At 38.9% G+C, this 17,054-nt stretch overlaps 2 protein-coding genes across 2 annotated transcripts; one reads left to right on the top strand and one right to left on the bottom strand.

Annotated features, from left to right (window-relative positions):
- Nucleotides 1-7,689: 7,689 nt before the first annotated feature.
- LOC146676772 (signal-regulatory protein beta-2-like) lies at nucleotides 7,690-8,905 on the top strand. The gene is made up of 4 exons (XM_085383607.1): nucleotides 7,690-7,732; nucleotides 7,933-8,256; nucleotides 8,341-8,691; nucleotides 8,778-8,905. The coding sequence occupies exons 1-4, from the start codon at nucleotides 7,690-7,692 to the stop codon at nucleotides 8,903-8,905; spliced, it is 846 nt and encodes a 281-aa protein (XP_085239733.1).
- Nucleotides 8,906-9,982: 1,077 nt separating this feature from the next.
- LOC146676771 (uncharacterized) lies at nucleotides 9,983-16,008 on the bottom strand. Its single transcript, XM_085383599.1, is given in 7 exon segments — nucleotides 9,983-10,102; nucleotides 10,104-10,193; nucleotides 10,678-10,751; nucleotides 13,505-13,621; nucleotides 15,023-15,361; nucleotides 15,458-15,802; nucleotides 15,946-16,008. Coding segments are annotated over 7 exon segments (1,128 nt in total). The 5' UTR covers nucleotides 15,989-16,008.
- Nucleotides 16,009-17,054: the final 1,046 nt, after the last annotated feature.

Here is a 17,054-nt window from a genome sequence, read left to right as displayed (position 1 = left end):
CAGCTCGTTGGTGAATGCAGAGTCGGCGTTGATCGGCGCAGTGTCCCTGGCTTTGTAGTCCGTAATGGTGCGTAGTCCGTGCCACATACTCCGTGTGTCGCCCTGGTGGAAGCGCGACTCCACACGTTCCCGGTACCGGCGTTTGGCATCTCTCACCGCGCGCCGCATGCCGTATGAGGCCGCTTTGTAGGCGCTCATATCGCCAGTGGCGAGACCCGCGTTGTAGGAGGCGGTCCTGGCGTTTACTGCAGTGCGGATCGATCTGTCCATCCACGGTTTCTGGTTTGGGAATGTGGTGACTCTCGCAGTGGGGATAATCTCCTCCGCTAGCATATTGACGAAGCATACTGCTACTTCCGTAAACTCGTTGATGTCGACTGCGCATGCTCTGAACATGTCCCAGTCTACGTCGTTGAGTGCGTCCTGTAGCGTAGCTTCTGATTGGGCAGTCCACCGTTTTACTTCCCTCTTGGTCACGTCTTCCCTCCGTATGCTTTGTTTATACTGGGGAATGAGGAAGATGGCGTTGTGGTCAGACTTCCCAAAAGCCGGGTGTGAGACAGCTTTATAGCCCTGCTTGTATGGCGTGTAGCAGTGATCCAAAATCCGATCCCCTTTCGTTGGACACGAGACATGCTGGTAAAAGTTTGGCATGACTTGTCTGAGGTTCGCTTTGTTAAAGTCTCCTGCTACAATGAGGGCTGCGCCCGGGTCCTTGTTTTGAAGCGAGCTCAGCACATCATGTAATTCGGACAAAGCCATACCTGTGTCCGCTTGGGGTGGGATGTAGACCGCCGTGGCGATGACTGAGGTGAACTCACGGGGCAGATAGAAAGGGCGGCACTTAATGCTCAGGAACTCCAGATGTGGCGAGCAGCCGCTGGAGAGAGTAGAAATGCTCCTGGCATCACACCACTTTCTGTTTACCATGAAACACACTCCCCCACCTTTGGTTTTGTTCGACTCTGCCGTTCTGTCCGCGCGGAGCACAAAGAATGAATCGGCCTGGTCCGGCACGGTGGGGGTCAGCCATGTCTCCGTGAAGCACAGAATGTTGCAGTCCCTCATGTCACGTTGGAAGGTGACCCTTGCTCTTAGGTCATCGAGCTTGTTCTCCATGGATTGTACATTGGCCAGTAGGATACTGGGCAGTGGTGCGCGATGCGCCTGCTGTCTCAGTCTGTTCCTAATACCAGCGCGTTTTCCCCGGCGCTTCTTTGTTCTGTGCCTCGGATGAGCGGCCCGTCCTTTGTTGTTCTCCGCGCCGCGTAGAATCTCTGGCGGCCAGGAAGGGTCAGGTTTAAAAGTGTCCAAGATTAGATGTGCAACCTTGGCACCGATGTTTACAAGTGATCCGCTGTCGTATACTATAAGACTAGAGGATTTTGGGATGTAAACCAGAGCAAAAAATAAGTAAAAAACAAGAAAAGTGGATAGTCGGAGCGGAGCGGTCAGGAAGGCGTCTGGACGTGGCTGCGCCATCTTGGTTGAAACCATCTTGGTTGAAAGTCAAAGGAATTCCTGGTGGGTGTTGGATTCCCCCCTTTGTTAATGATCCAGTTTGCAATTTTGACAGATAGAATTTGTAGACATGGTCAGAGATGGATTGAGGCCAATGCAGACATTTTTCCTGTCTGCTGGGTTTGAGAGAAACCTGAATGTAAAATAGAAGCTGTCAATTTACTTGTCGCTCAAATGTGGTTACAAGTTCTTGGTAGTGATCAAAAGAAAGAGATCAAAGCTACATGGTTCATGCATCTGACGTGACTCCCCTCTGGGCACCTTCTTGATGAGATATTCCTGGAGGATGGCCCACTCTCTAACATGCTGGAAAGACTTTTCTGACTGGATTTAGAGTGTGTGAGCTGGAGGAGTTGGTAATGCTGCACCTTGAAAAAAGACACACACAAAAATCTGACAGAGGAACAGGAGAGACAGAAGTTTAATTACTTGGAGTCCAATCAGGGGAATGGGACACAGTTAGGGAAATAAGGAAAGGAAAACTAAAGAAACTAGGCCTCTAAATACCAAAACATCAGTGAACTTTAAACAGAAAAAAAATAATAACAGAGATCGCAATGCACACACACACACACACACACACACACACACACACACACACACACACACACACACACACACACACAGACTATGGCATTTACGTACAACAAGACTACTAAATAATGAAAATAAATTAGACGAGGGTTGAATTCTGTAATTACTGTTGCACAGACAAAGGAAGTCACTCAGATCTGGATCTATTGTTCCGTATGTGTTATCATTGCTTAATCAAGACAGTAAAGCACTTCTAAGAGTTAACAAATTTCCACGACAGCTGCATAAACAAGAGCTGTTTATGTGTGCAAAAAATAAGCATTGCATAGGTGCATGTAAACTAGTTAACACTGGCTAGTGAGCATGCAACAGCGCAGAAATAGTTTGCCTGAATCAACAAGTCTTGTACTTTTTTATTTCAAAGAATTGTGGTATGTGTACGGTGACAGTGTCTGTAAAAGAAAACTCAAAGCCACATGTGGCAGCTGAAGTGTGAGATTCAGGCTGTGGCTGGCCACTTCTCTGTTTCCGACATCCCCTCAAACCTGTTTACTCAGAATGTTCATGAATTTTGTTATCAACAGAATATGCAGCTGGTTCACAAGAAGCCTTCGCTGGCTTTTTTTAAACTTAAACCATTAACAAGATCGTTTTCTGATCTGTCTTCCTGGTCGTGGCCATGTTTCGTTCAATTTTATGCAGAGTTGTACAAAAGTAATTATTTTCAGTCACACAAACGCCACACACCTGTGCTTACAGTTTAAAATGTAATAGTCGACTTTCGTCAGGTAAAATCTTTCATGCACTCATGATGTTAAATATGTAGCACTTAAGGCTTATTTGATCAGAGGTCAAATTAAATCTCATCGGTATCTCAGAAAGAAGTTTGCCGACCACCAGGTGATTTGCATGTGACTGAAAAGCAAGACATGACAGATATTAGAAGCCTGGCCTTTTATTTGTTATTGCAGCAGAAACACACTTTGTACATAAATTAGCCACACTAGCATCTTTGACAAAATAGCACTAAATGGCACCTCGAGGATGGGGAATAAGGTGCATTAAAAGAATGCTCAGACACGACAGCTAAGAGGATATCCTCCCTTTGGCTGTTTGCACCTCTGATGGCTTCCTTTCTGAAAAAACTAATTAGGGTAGGCACAATTCAGTTGCAAATGCAACACTGGAAGCATTGCATTGTATCAGTGTAGTTCTGTTGAAATCCAAATATCAACAGATGTTGTTTTGTTTTCTTAAGCAAACTTGTGTTTTTAGCTATTGTGTTGAGAACTATATTGAGTCACAGACTGCATTAAGGTCAGAAAAAGAAGTGCGTGAGGGGAAGATCAGCTGTTTCAGCCCCCGAGACTTTCTACAAACATTAAAGCGACACCAGTGACTAATTAAGGAAACCACATTGTTGAAATGGAAATTCTCATTGAACAACTGTTCTTATCAAGTGCTTGATATGCTGCAAACTGCTATTGTTTAAAACCTTCTTATTTTTATCTGACATGTCCTGTGAAAAAGGAGAGAAAAACATTAGCCCCCTACACAGAAACTAAAAATAAAAAAGCAAGAGAGAAAAAAAATCCCCCCTGTGGATTCACACCAGATAACCACCGCTGAATTTTCCATGCATCATTCGTTTCTCACTGCTTGTGAAACATGAACCAAAGAGTTTTTACAAGAAGCTGATCAGAGAGTGGATGTGACAGCAGAACGCATGAGCCAAAACTGTTTAGCCCTTTGTTTCCTTATGAATGGTCGACGTTATTAAGGTCAACAGACAACACGTACAAAATCGAATTTAATGTGCACAATCTTCTAGTGAGTGGTGAAACACAAAGTAACACCACAGTTTGCCACGCAAGTACTACAAAAACTGTTGAAGTGATGAAGTTAAAATTCATAAAAGTAATGATGACTGGTGTTATTGCCTGAGATTAATTAATTTAGTATCAGATGCTCTGATAGGAGGAGCAGGAACCTTGCAGGCCCCACATGTTAATGATATGATGACAAATACTCTGTTGCCACCTGCTGATGAGTTCTTAAATCCTTTAAATGTAATTCCCCAGTGATTATTAAAGAAAAAAGTTACAATTATAATATTATTATTATTATTATTGTTGTTGTTGTTGTTATATTTTGCCTAAATGAAAAACTTCTTTTAACTTACATCTTTCTATAATGTATTAATATCATATAAAAATAATTTGTCAGTCTGTCAGTTGTCACTAATTAAAATTAATAAAAAAGACTTTGTGATTGTGATCATCTGCCTCTGTCTCATCCCATTCGTAGCATCCTCCTTTGTGACGCGTTACTCTAATCCGATTACTTTTTTCGAGTAACGAGTAAAGTAAGGGATTACTATTGCAAAAACGGTAATTAGATTACTTTTACTTTCCCGTAGGAACGCTGCGTTACTGCGTTACTAAAACCGTGATTTTTTGCGAGAATGTCTCATGACAGTGACGTAAGCGAGTGTGACGTTCGTGACAACAGCTGTGTGCAGATCAACAATGGATCATATATCGATTGTGGGAGAGAGTATGAGCGTGCAGCGTTTAAAGCGTGGAAGTACTGACCTCACTTTGAGTTTGATTCCATAAAAAGTGACAAAAACATTAGTGTCCGCTGTGCGTGGGAAGAAAACTTCTTTTTACAGCGAAAAAACCCCTAAACTTCCAACAAGCACCGAGTAGCTACGACGTGATGGGAGATTCTTCAACTGACCGCGGCACACCTGCACCAGGGTAAACCTCCGCCTGCCCCACTCCTGCTATACAGGTGAAAATAGAGCAACAGGACCGCTGAGTCTTTGACTTTATTTATTTTCTGCTGTGTTTTACTTGCATCTATTTGAAAGAGTGAGTGTAAACACAAAAAATATTTTATTTTATGTGCTGGAATGTGCAGAAAATAGGTTTAAATGTTAAACTAATTTATTCAAGTCAGAGAATGTTGCATATAATTTAATTTTTGCTTGATGCATAAAGTTAAAAGATTAAAACTAATAAAACAAGTTTTAAAAAGAGACTTTTCCATTTGATTACATTTTGTATGATGGATTATGCAGAAAAAGTAGAATTGGGCTGAGAGATCTATCACTTTATCACCTACTCAGGTTGTAAATCGTGTTTTTAAAAAGTAACTAATTACTTTTGAAAATAAGTAATCAGTAAAGTAACGGGGTTACTTTTTTGGAGAAGTAATCAGTAATTAGTTACCGATTACTTGACGGTAACTTGACCAACACTGTTCACAACATGCACAGTCCCTGCTCTCCACAAGTGAATCAGTTTGCCTCCCTTACTAAGTCTCAAACCAGCAGGGCTCACTGCCCGTCATGTAAACTTTGACCTTTACTTTTGCTGCTATCCATCTGTGGCAATTCCACTCCACTCACTCCACCTTGCTTGCACTCGCTTCTTCACTTCTCTTATGGACTGTCCGTTACTTCGTTTTCGCAGGTTTATTGAACCTCTGCTCATCTTTACTTCTGAGAAGCTCTACCTCTCTGATGTACTTTTTTATATCCACTGTGTGGTCGCCCTGATGCCATTTAAGGTAAATAGTTGCAAAATGTTCCTCCATCAAATTCATTAATTATGAGATATGCAAATATTTGCATTTGTTCCTATCTATATTTAACACTGCTTCCCAACTTCGGAATTGTGATTATATATGTAACAATGGTTACAGTCCTTATATTAACATGCAATTGCACACATGGACACAGACTCAGAAAAAGCTCAGGATGAGACCAATGTGACAGAAAGTGTAAAGAAAAAGTGCACAACAAACTACACTTTCCAGCAGCCAATAGAATCAAATCCACTCCTCCCATGAGACTCTCTCACACATTCATGTTGAGGTTAGTGGGATTTTTTCAAACCTTTAAATTGATGTCAAATAAATGTCAGCCAAGCACCTGAAATATATCTATCTGAAAAGATAGACATAATCAATGTGAGAAAACAGCAAACCAAACAGTATGTAACCAATTCAAAAAGTGTAATAAAGAAGCTAAAAAGGTTAAAGAGTGAAAGAAAAGAGCAAAATTAAGTGAACTCAGTAAGTGAACTTGCTTAAACCCCTCTTCCAAGGTTAGTATTCTGTAAAACCCAGGTAGTTTATGTTTACATCTGGCAATAAATATTAGTATTTTCTGTATCTCTGTGTGCTTTGTCTGCATCATTTTTCTGCTGTAAAGATAGCTGGTATTTGAGATACTTTTGTTTCCATTAATAAATGCTTTATAAGGAAAAATCAGTGATCGCTTTATATGAACTCACACAAAATACTTAATGTTGATAGATCAGAGGTTGTGTCGTCTTTTTTAAAAGATGACACAACCCCTGATATATCTCATTAACTAACAATTAGTAACTGGATGAAATAACCCTAATTTACCCTATGAAATAAGTATTAATAAAACCTCTGTTAACACACTCACAAGCAATGAGGTTATATCTTAATTATATAGATAAATGCGCTTATAAATACATCACTTATTTAAACTAAGTGATGTATACCATGAACACATTATATATGGGGTTGTTAAACAAAAATAAACATTTATATCTGTAGCTATAAATTATATAGTAAAGATGAGTAACGCTGTATAAATGATTAATTAAAAAATCAAACACATCAGTCATTTCCTCCACAGAACCATTTCTCACTGATATTTTCTCTTTTGGACTGTTGTTGTCAGTTGGTGCTACATAAATAACAATAATTTGGATGAATTGAATTTTAGCCTGTATGCATATTTTGCCACCTCAGTATTAACCTTGTAAATTCTGGAGTCAATGGGGTTAAAAAAATTATAAAAAATATTGAATTGCATGTCAGTCTTAATGGAAAATTTGCACAGAGCCAGATTAAGAAAAACTGTCTTTGACAACAGAAAACTTAATTTCATCTCTACTGACCCCAGAACATACTGATGTTCTAGGGTCTGTTGTTAAAGAGGTCTGGTATCCTAGTGCAAAGCGAGGTGCTGAGGCCCAGGTTGCTCTGCTTTGAAACCACTCTGTGTATTAAGGGGAGAGCATCCTCACATGGGTGCTGCTGTTGTCCAGGCAGGTGATGGTTGAGATCTTGCACTTGGCATGATTCTGGCTTTACCTATAGCTCCACCATAGGAATAATTTATATGATATTAACAAAATATCTGCTGCTGCTTTTCGTGTAATTTCGTCCACTAAAGCTAAACCATATAGTATTTGTTCATCCTGCTCTTCAGATCTTATGACGAACAAAATGTTATTGCCCCGCACCAATGAAAAAATACAGATAGTAAACTTACTCTGTAGTGCAGAGTTTGATGTATTTGATGTATTTCTTGCAGCACGTATTACAACCCGGAGTAGAATTGCCATTTGCTTTTCCTGTGTTTAACATCTGACAACATGAACTACTATCAGACAGACATCTGAAAGACTGCAGAAGAAGATGAAAAAGAGGCAAAAAATGTTAAGATCAGTGTGACAGGAAGTGTACTTTTAAGTCTGTTCTGTGTTAACCAATCAGATGCTTCAACCAATCAGATGCTCTAACAAACAAGCACATGTCACCTCTTAAACCTACTGAAATGCCTCAACAAGGACCAGTGTCAAGATGGTCATATTATGGATGGTATTGGTTTTTCTCCATGACGGCTGTAAGGGCTTTTTTATTTCTTACTCTGATCACATGTTTGAAATATAATTATTTATGTTGATTTGTGTGTGTGTGTGTGTGTGTGTGTGTGTGTGTGTGTGTGTGTGTGTGTGTGTGTGTGTGTGTGTAAAAACACACATTGGAATATGTTGGAATATTTTCCCCTCATGATTCTTCTTTCTATGTTTTGTTTTCACTCAGATTCTCTGGTTCCAGTGAAAACCGCTCATCTTGGTGAAGCAGCAACTTTAACATGTGCTAGAACTACTAAAGAGATCAGCAGTAGAGTCCAGTGGTACAAGCAGAGTGTCGGAGATGCTCTTAAATTAGTTGTTACATTTTATGGAACTACACAGCCTGTTTATACTCCAGAGTTTCCTGAATCAAGATTTAAGGCAAAAATTGATAAACATTTTGGCAACCTGACTATTGTGAAGACAGTCCAAGAAGATGAGGGCTACTATCACTGTGAGCAAGGCAGTTGTGTTAGTGGTGAATGGAGCGGGATGTATTTGTTAGTAAAAGGTATTCAACTGTTCTACTTTTACAAACATTTTAAAAATCTCTGAGCATGTTTTGAAGAATGTCTTTGTGTTTTGTATTACACAGGAAACACTCAGAGGTCATCAAACTATATCGTTGTCCAAAAGCAGATGGAATCAAATCCAGTCTATTCAGGAGACACAGCGACTCTCGAGTGTTCAGTCTTCTCTGATTCTGAGAACAAGACGTGTCCAGGAGATCATAATGTTTTCTGGTTCAGAGCGGGATCTCATCCAAACATCATCTACACTGACGGGAAAAGACATAATGAATATGAGAACAGATCTAACCCTCAGAAAAGATGTGTTTATCGCTTCTCTAAGAACGTCAGCTCCTCTGATGCTGGGACTTACTACTGCGCTGTGGCCACATGTGGGGAAATAATATCTGGAAATGGAACTATACTTAATATTCAAGGTACCTGTGCCTGATTTTGTCTCCCGTACTGGAAGTTATACTCAAAACATGTTTTTAAGAACTGATTTTTTTTGTTTGTTTTGTAGAGCAAACAACACAACCAGTATTTATTCAAATGACAATATTAATAGTCTGTTTGGCTGTTTCTGTTATTGGAAACGTTTTCTTCATCTGCAACCGAAGGATATGTAAAAAATGTAAAGGTAAGCGTTAACAGTGGTTCAACATTCATGCATTTTAAAAACATAAAACCAATTCAACTTTAAAATCATAAGGAAAAATTATTGAACCGACTGATGACAATTTTTTTATGGATTATGCTCCAGAGTGGGTATCATATCTTTGTGAAACTTCAGTAACTGCAGTAAATTGAGAAGGCAATGTCTCATTAAGTGTATTTCACTATCATATATTTATCATGATAATATTTTTTTTTATGTCAAGGAATAGGAAATGCTGTATCGAAAGTACAAACTGACAACTTGCACCAACCAGTAAGTAATGAAAATGATGCTATAATTTAGTTTAAATATGTCCAAAGATTTTTGTATCTTCATCTAAACTACTATTTTATTTGCTTTTTGTTACTACGCAGACTGAAGCTGATGATGAAATAAACTATGCTGCACTGAATTTTTCTGCTAGAGAAACAAGAGCGAGAAGGGCAGAGTTTGCTGAGAACCGTGTGCTCTCTATGTTGAGTTGAATGCTAAAGGAAATTTTGAGCATGTCCTGAATTTTAAAATAAAACTCACATTGTGTTACAGATCCCATGCCTGCTGCTTTCTGTTTTGTTTTTTTATAAATTAATATAATTAGTAATATGATCACGTGTTTATGTCTATTATGTGTATTGTTAAACTTAAATGTAAAAGTATAGGTTCAGGAAACATGAGCTTTGTTTTACTCTAAAGCAGGGGTCTCAAACTCGCGGCCCACATGCCATTTACGGCCCACGTTACCTCTACTTGCGGCCCGCATATTGATGTAAAGAAATTATTATTTTTTTAATTATTATACGAAAAATGATTTAATATGACAGCAGAGTGTAACAGGCCCTTTAAGTGGCCACTTTAAAGTGGCCCTCCAATGAGATGACAGAAGTGGCCACGGCTCATTTGAGTTTGAGACCCCTCCTCTAAAGCATAATTTCTGTGAAGTTGAAATAAGGAATAAAAACAATAAACTGTGACTTGTCTTTGTCAAATACATGAATCATGAACACATGAGGTACATATAACATAGTTTTAATGACAGCAGATTATTTATTGGTATTTATCCATTTGAGTGGTTAATCAATATTGCATGCATATAATATTAACACAGTAAATATGTAATATATATATATATATATCTTCTTCAAAGGGGAAAGATTTACTAGTAGTCTCTTATTCCAGAGTACATGCTGTGTCATCCGGTAGCTCCCTGTTATTCTTTCATCTTTTAGCTGTTCTTGAGGGAAAATCAAGTGCCGCATAGTTTACTCCCACTTCTTCACCCTCCTGCAAATTAGTAAGAGCAAACTGTAATTGAACAATCAATTTCAAGCCTGGTTACGATTTACATTATACGGTTAAAAACACACAGAACATAGTCACAGTTAACTGCAAATACCTCACAAACTCTGCTTCCTATAAGAATAACCATATAAATTAATAACCATAACCAAAGTACTTTTTTAGTGTTAAATTTTAAAAAATGGAAAATGAAAAAAAAACAAAGAGTACAGTTGAAAATTGAACATTAACGAGTGTCTCTCTGTGTCAAAGTTCAATTCTTGTTGACTCATCAGTCCAATCCAACCCCCTCTCTTACAGCTTTTGTTGGGATGCCAGTGGTGATCGATGACTACACTGTAATTTTACGCTTCAGCTTCAGATTCATTTGACAATTTTCATGTATTTCACATGATAAAAGTGTTTTTCTTAACGAAAATTTTAAGCTTGCTGGTTCTGTGTTTGTCTGAAAATCTAATATTTTATATACCACATTATTCAGCTGATCCACAGTCGATCTCTCCTGTTGACTGACTGGAGATTGATTGGAGGCTGTAACTTTTCCTGTTAATAAAAAGAAGACATTACCATTGGCAGAAGACCTAAAATGGAGATGTTAACAGTGTTAAAAATATATGCTATTTGATGTAAATGTTTCCCAGGTCAGAACCAAGAATCTAATCATCAAGACTAAATTAATACTGCATAGGGACTCAGTTAGCTGTCATGTTAGCTTCAGTTCTTTTTACTATAAATATTATGATGGATACATTCAGTTCATAGTTTGATCTACTCTAGCTGTCACCAGAAGATTCATACTCTGAACACCCTGTTCTTTTACATCAAGAAATAAAGTCTGTCTACCACAATGGCTGCATTAGTCTATGGAGTCACTATCATGGTCATAGAACGAAACGTGATACGACTTCTGCTTCGCTTTCTGTATCCGTGACTCATCCAGGAAGTGGGCTTCTGAGGTTTGGTGTTTGAAAATGCGCAAGACAGATTTGATAGATCTCTAGTGTTTATGTCTAATTCTGACTGAAATCTATCACATCATGCATTATTAGTGAGGATTTCCCCAATGTCACCTCAATTTTTTGTCATTGCTATAAAAGGCTCAGCAGAAGCTCTTCTGTTTATGTACTCTATGGGAAGTTGGGACATAGTTCATTTCTGACATTCATAATTCGTAAAAAACTATGGTGGTGAAAGTACAAACAACATGTTTGGGGTATACTGCCGAGAAAACTTGAACTAATATTACCTGATATGACATTTGAATTTCTACTAGTTCAGAAACTTTGCAGTTCATGAACTGGAAACTTTGTTCCCCTTCTTTTTTTTCCCTCAGAGGACCATCCACTAAATAAACCAAAGCTGGAACCTTTCACGCAAAGTGCTGAAAGATGTAATTTTGTAGACATGGCCAATCACGAGCATGACAGTAAACAGTAACTCAAAAAAACACTCATTATAATCAAGGGATCCGGAAGAGAATCTCTGAATTTTGAGCAGAACCTTGAAGCAGATGAGCAACAGCAGCAGAAGGCGACACCCGATGTTACTCGCGCGCTTGTGTGTGTGTGCACATGCGTACATATGTGTATGCATTAGGGGTGCAACGATACACAAAATTCACGGTTCGGTTCGGTTCGATACTTTGGTGTCACGGTTCGATATTTTTTCGATACAAAAAAAATGTTCATGCATTTTTTATTTGTCATTTATTAAAATTATAAATATATATTTTAACTCAAAAGTACAGTTTTTAAATTTAACCCTAACCCTTGTGCGTGTTTTTTATTTTGACAGCGAATGCGCACCTGCGGACCACTTATGTGCAGCCCTGGTTATTTAGCTCGTCATATTGCAGCCACAGAAATTCTTTTGTCCATGAAACCATAAAGCTGCACTTTCTTTTTGCCTTATAGTCTGATTTGTCATAACTTCTCCGTTTTGTGGTAAGCTTTTCTTTGGCTGTCACTTCTTCACCCTGACCTGTCTTATTTGGCTCAGCAGAACTGAAATGCTTTTACACGCGCACTCACATAAGCTCAGCGATTCTCTGCGCGATCAACCTCTCACATGTTTAAGCTGCGGGAGATTTCACTTGTCATGTTTGCATAGTAAGCTAACGATTAATAAGACGATGTCAGAGGAATTGGTGCACAAATTATCATCACTCACAGATCAGTGCTGTCGCTCTCTATACACAGTTGGCACGATTGCAAAGTGAAAGCAAAAAACAAGCGCAAATTCAAACGCGACTTCAATATGTCACATATTGACAGTGGCTCACCGATGCCAATGACATAATTACCCAGCTACATTTCTGAAAGAATGCAAAAGCATTGACATATATTTTTCCTACAATAGCCCGACGGGCAGGGAAGAGATAGATTTTGGTAGCCCGACTGAAAAAATCGCTAGCTCTGGGACGTCGGGCTAGCGATATTGCGAGCCCTGTATCTGATTGAGGAATCACTCATCTTTGGAAAAGAGAGTTTATTACAGAGAAATGTCTCTTTCCAAAATAAAAGCTATACTATCCGCTTCTTCTGGGCTATATTCTCAGCAGCATAAGGAGAATCATGTGCTAACAGCTGTCTAAATGACTCGGCTAAAGTTAGTAGCATGCTTGTTGTATTTGTCTTTGCACTAGGATGATGTCGGCGTAAATGTGCAGTCATATTCGTTGTGTTCCCACTAGTGCTTTCAGGTTAATCTCGTTGAAATGACCTTAACGCCACAACACGGCAAATCTCCGTTAACGAGCTACCGCCGATCGCTCCGTGCATGGGGCTAGACGGCCAACACGTTAACGAGCTAACTGCGCTAACACACTAGTTCACACCAATGTAATTGAGCATTGCATGGCACATCCAACATACTGTTTTACTTTAGTCCATGACTCGCTTACCTTCAGGGTCATACGTCACATGAAAACCAAAATAATTCCAAACGCCAGATCTGAATGAGGTTCAATTTGCCTGTTACAAGGAGAGCTTAACTTCTGTCTCGCTAGCTTGCCCTGCGCTCTTCCTTCTGACTATGCTGTCTGTGTTGAGCGCTCAGTGAATCTGCGTTCGACTACTCCGCCTAGGCTGCACTGTCGAGCCTAGGCGGAGTAGTCGAATGCAGATTCACTGAGCGCTCAACACAGACAGCATCGTCAGAAGGAAAGTTGATAAAATAAATTACAAATGTTGTATTGTTCGATACATATGCGTACCGAACCGAAAGCACTGTATCGAACGGTTCAATATCGATACGAATATCGTTGCACCCCTAGTATGCATGTGTCAGTAACCTACCTCTGCTGTGTTTCCAATCTGGTTTTTGTTTTTGTTTTCTGGTGAGAATCAGTGCAATATTCACAACCACAGAGCAGGTCAGCAGTATCACAAGCACAGTAACCAGCGGGAACCCCTCTGGAATGAGAAAACATCCCAGACATTTAACATCTCATTTACAAGTCTGTGTAACAGTGCACGTCTACATACAGATCAGTTCTATGTTAAGTACGTATAATGATTGTTTTCATATTTAGGACTTTAAGACTCTTTTCACAAAAGCTAGAAACAAAAAACATTCTGGACTCCAACCACTTCATTGACTCATTTTCCTACATGTGCAGTAATAAATTATCATAAAAGTTCAGACATTCATTCATGATTTTTTATGTATACGTTCAACTTTTACTAAGCACTACTTCAGAACAATTATATTAAAAAGAACTTGGCCCACCCTGAAAATCATGACATGCCTGCAGACAACCTTTTTCTCCTCAACCTCAAGAGCACTTTTTCTTCCCTACATTACACAGTAACAGCTGTACAACAAAGCCAGATTAATGGGCTAGTGAACTATGTGTAGCTTAGTTCAATTTCCACTTTCACAAAGGTGACGCTCTTTGAATCTGGCAAAATGAATGTTGTACCTCGTGTTGAATGCATTCATTTACTCACCCATTGCATTTACTCACCATTGGATTGTACAATATAAATAAAAAATAATACAGATAAATTACTATTTCATGGAAATTTGTCAATATACGGGAAATAAAAGAGAGTGGTGCAGAAAGAGTTCACAAATACAGTTGTAGCCTTTTTTAATATGAATAACCGTTTCCCTTAATTTCTTTGTACAGATATATTTATCTTACTCATCAGTGGGTTTGTCATGATCAAATCACAAGATTAATGATTTTCTGCAGCGAAAGATGATAATGAGACCAATCATCTCTTACTGCATTTTAGATTTTGTCACAAAGAGCCCAGCTATGTTGAACATGTGTCATAGTGCACCCCTCTGCTAAACATCAGCACGTTCATATTTGGGAGAGTTTAAACACAGTTGAAAAAATAAAACAAAACTAATTTATTAACATGCTTGTAAACTTCATGTGACATATTCTTATTATACAATTTTCCTATTGGATTGTGGTGTATTTTAAGTGTTCATATGAACAACACTGTCACAACAAAAATCATCATGTGAAGTACACAAGACAACATGAGCAGCTGAAACAGAGGGGCCTTTACGTGAACAATGCAGGAAATGGGGATAAAACACATACACAGAAAAGTACAGAGAAAAAAGAAGCAAAGGTCACAGAGGCAGCTAAATGCCACCTGTGAATTTATCAACTCATGTGGGCTGCAAACTGAAAAAATACTTCATAGGGCAAAGAAACCAGTGATGCTTAAGAACATTATAATGTTTATATAAGATCGATCAAACTTAAATTGCTCTCTTACATGCTCACAAAATCAGTGCAGCAACAACTAGTACAGATAAGCAAATATTAAAATAATACTTTAAAAACATACCTATCTCCACTTCAGTTCCTCTACCAAACAGGATCTGTCCACATGTCACCACGGCACAGTAGTACGTCCCAGCATCAGATGAGTTTGTTACAGTTTTGGACAGACTGTAGTCACATCTCCCGTCCTCTTTATTTCTGAGACTGCCGTGGTAAATGCTGCCTGGATGGGATTCTGATGCACCTTTAAACCAGTGCACTTTGTCTTCATCTGGACACTGATCTGTGTCATCTTTGTTCTCAGAGAGGAGCGAACACTGCAGAGTCATTGTATCTCCCAAATGTACTGACTCCACGTCTGAAGTTTGTTTCACGGTGAAAGATTTCTGCAGCGTTTTTGTATCTGTGTTAATTACAAAAAGACACAAAATAGCATTAACTGTAATTATTTGGGCTTAGAAGCAGATGTGACAAAAACAGTCAAATTAAAATACGTTACCATCCACGACCAAAAGCGTGCTATTAAAAAATTTCATTATGTATGCCGTTCCTGCTTGGCATAAGTACGTTGCTTCATCTTCTTTGCTTGCATTTGTTATGGTAAGAGAATAGATATCACCCACTTTTGTGGCATTGAATCTTGAGTTGTTAAATGGTCCCTTTCGTGATATTTGGTCAAAACTTCCTGAGGCAATTGTTTCAATCATGTTTCCAAAATTCAGCTTATACCAGTAAGACAACCCAACATCATCCCTAGGGATTATACATGTCAGAGTCACATTATCTCCAAGTTTAGTCACAGTTATAGAGCTCTGGAAAGGATCCTCATCCCCTTCGGTCAAAGCTAAAATCAAAACAAAAATTGGTTAGAACATGACAGGACAAAGCACTTAAAAAGGTATCATCTATATATAAACATTACTCAACCTTACAGATTTTTGTTTTATATTGTTTACAATGTCAAATGTTTCAGTGAAGTCAACTTACACAATGTACTTAGAAGAATCAAAGAAAGCAGTCTTCTGATCATTGTGGTACCTCAGCCTTCTCTCACACAACTGATGTCTTCCCACTCAAAGGAAGATTTAGTCACAAGCTGATCAAGGTTTACCAAGTGGAAATCACTGTGATTGGCTGAAGCACAGAAAATGTACTTCCTGTAAAATTCAAACCATTTACAGTGAATCTACACAGGTTGTTGTCGCTGCTGATTCTGCAGGAATAACTTTCATTGGTCATTGCTTTTATTAATCTTGTATAACTGAAGAATAACAATAACAACTAATTTCTACACTTATAACCAGGCAGCATAGGTCAAAGTATGAATTAAAAGAATAAAGTTTTCAGTGTTCACAGACTGCACACTTATTTATGTGATGGCCAGTATAATCTAGTGGCGCACGACTCAAGTGCTGCAGTTTTGTTTTGACTGCACACAAACTGATTTGTGTCTTGTTTTTTCCAGTCAAAGTCATAATCAAGCTAGCAAGGAATCTGGAAGAAAAACATTCCGATATTTAGAAGAAAATCTTACAAACGTAGATGTATAGACAGTGTTGGGGAGTAACGGAATACATGTGCCGCCGTTACGTATTTAAAATACAAAATATGAGTAACTGTATTCCGTTACAGTTACCGTTTAAAAAGGTGGTATTCAGAATACAGTTACTTTGTTGAAATAAATGGATTACACTGCGGTACTTTCCTGTTTCATTTTGTCGCGGGTCAGGACTGTTTGGGTTTTGTTTGACAGCTACGTGCTGTTGTTCCAGGCGGCAGCGTTACGGTTGCCATGGTTACAGGGTGACGCTCTCGCTCTGCGTGTTTCCTGGGTGAGAGAGCGCCTTTTTGTTGTTGTCGTTGTTGTTGTTGTGCTAAGCTAATAGACAGAATGCTACTGCTTTAAAGAATGTAGCCTCATGGCCAGTGTAGTCCGTGTTGCAGGGAGAATGGACTGCCATACACGTTATGGGTCTGTGAGCGCGAGGAGGGAGAAAAAGGGGAGTGGAAAGGTACGAGTTGTCATCGAGCAAAAATGGGAGCTGGAAGCATGTAAATATAATAATAACCACTGCAGCCAAGAAGAGTGCCTGACG

Source organism: Rhamphochromis longiceps, linkage group LG2 (genome assembly GCF_057381845.1).
Source record: "Rhamphochromis longiceps isolate RC_006_pf linkage group LG2, R_longiceps_female_GT1.1, whole genome shotgun sequence".
Lineage (NCBI taxonomy): Eukaryota > Metazoa > Chordata > Actinopteri > Cichliformes > Cichlidae > Rhamphochromis > Rhamphochromis longiceps.
This window is presented reverse-complemented; position numbering and strand designations above follow the sequence as displayed.

Bases quoted from the DNA above. Each gene is read 5' to 3' on its own strand.
- LOC146676772 (XM_085383607.1), top strand. From the start codon at position 7,690: ATGGTCATATTATGGATGGTATTGGTTTTTCTCCATGACGGCT. The intron at 8,257-8,340 runs GTATTCAACTGT...TGTATTACACAG, and splicing joins GATGTATTTGTTAGTAAAAG to GAAACACTCAGAGGTCATCA. The intron at 8,692-8,777 runs GTACCTGTGCCT...TTTGTTTTGTAG, and splicing joins AACTATACTTAATATTCAAG to AGCAAACAACACAACCAGTA.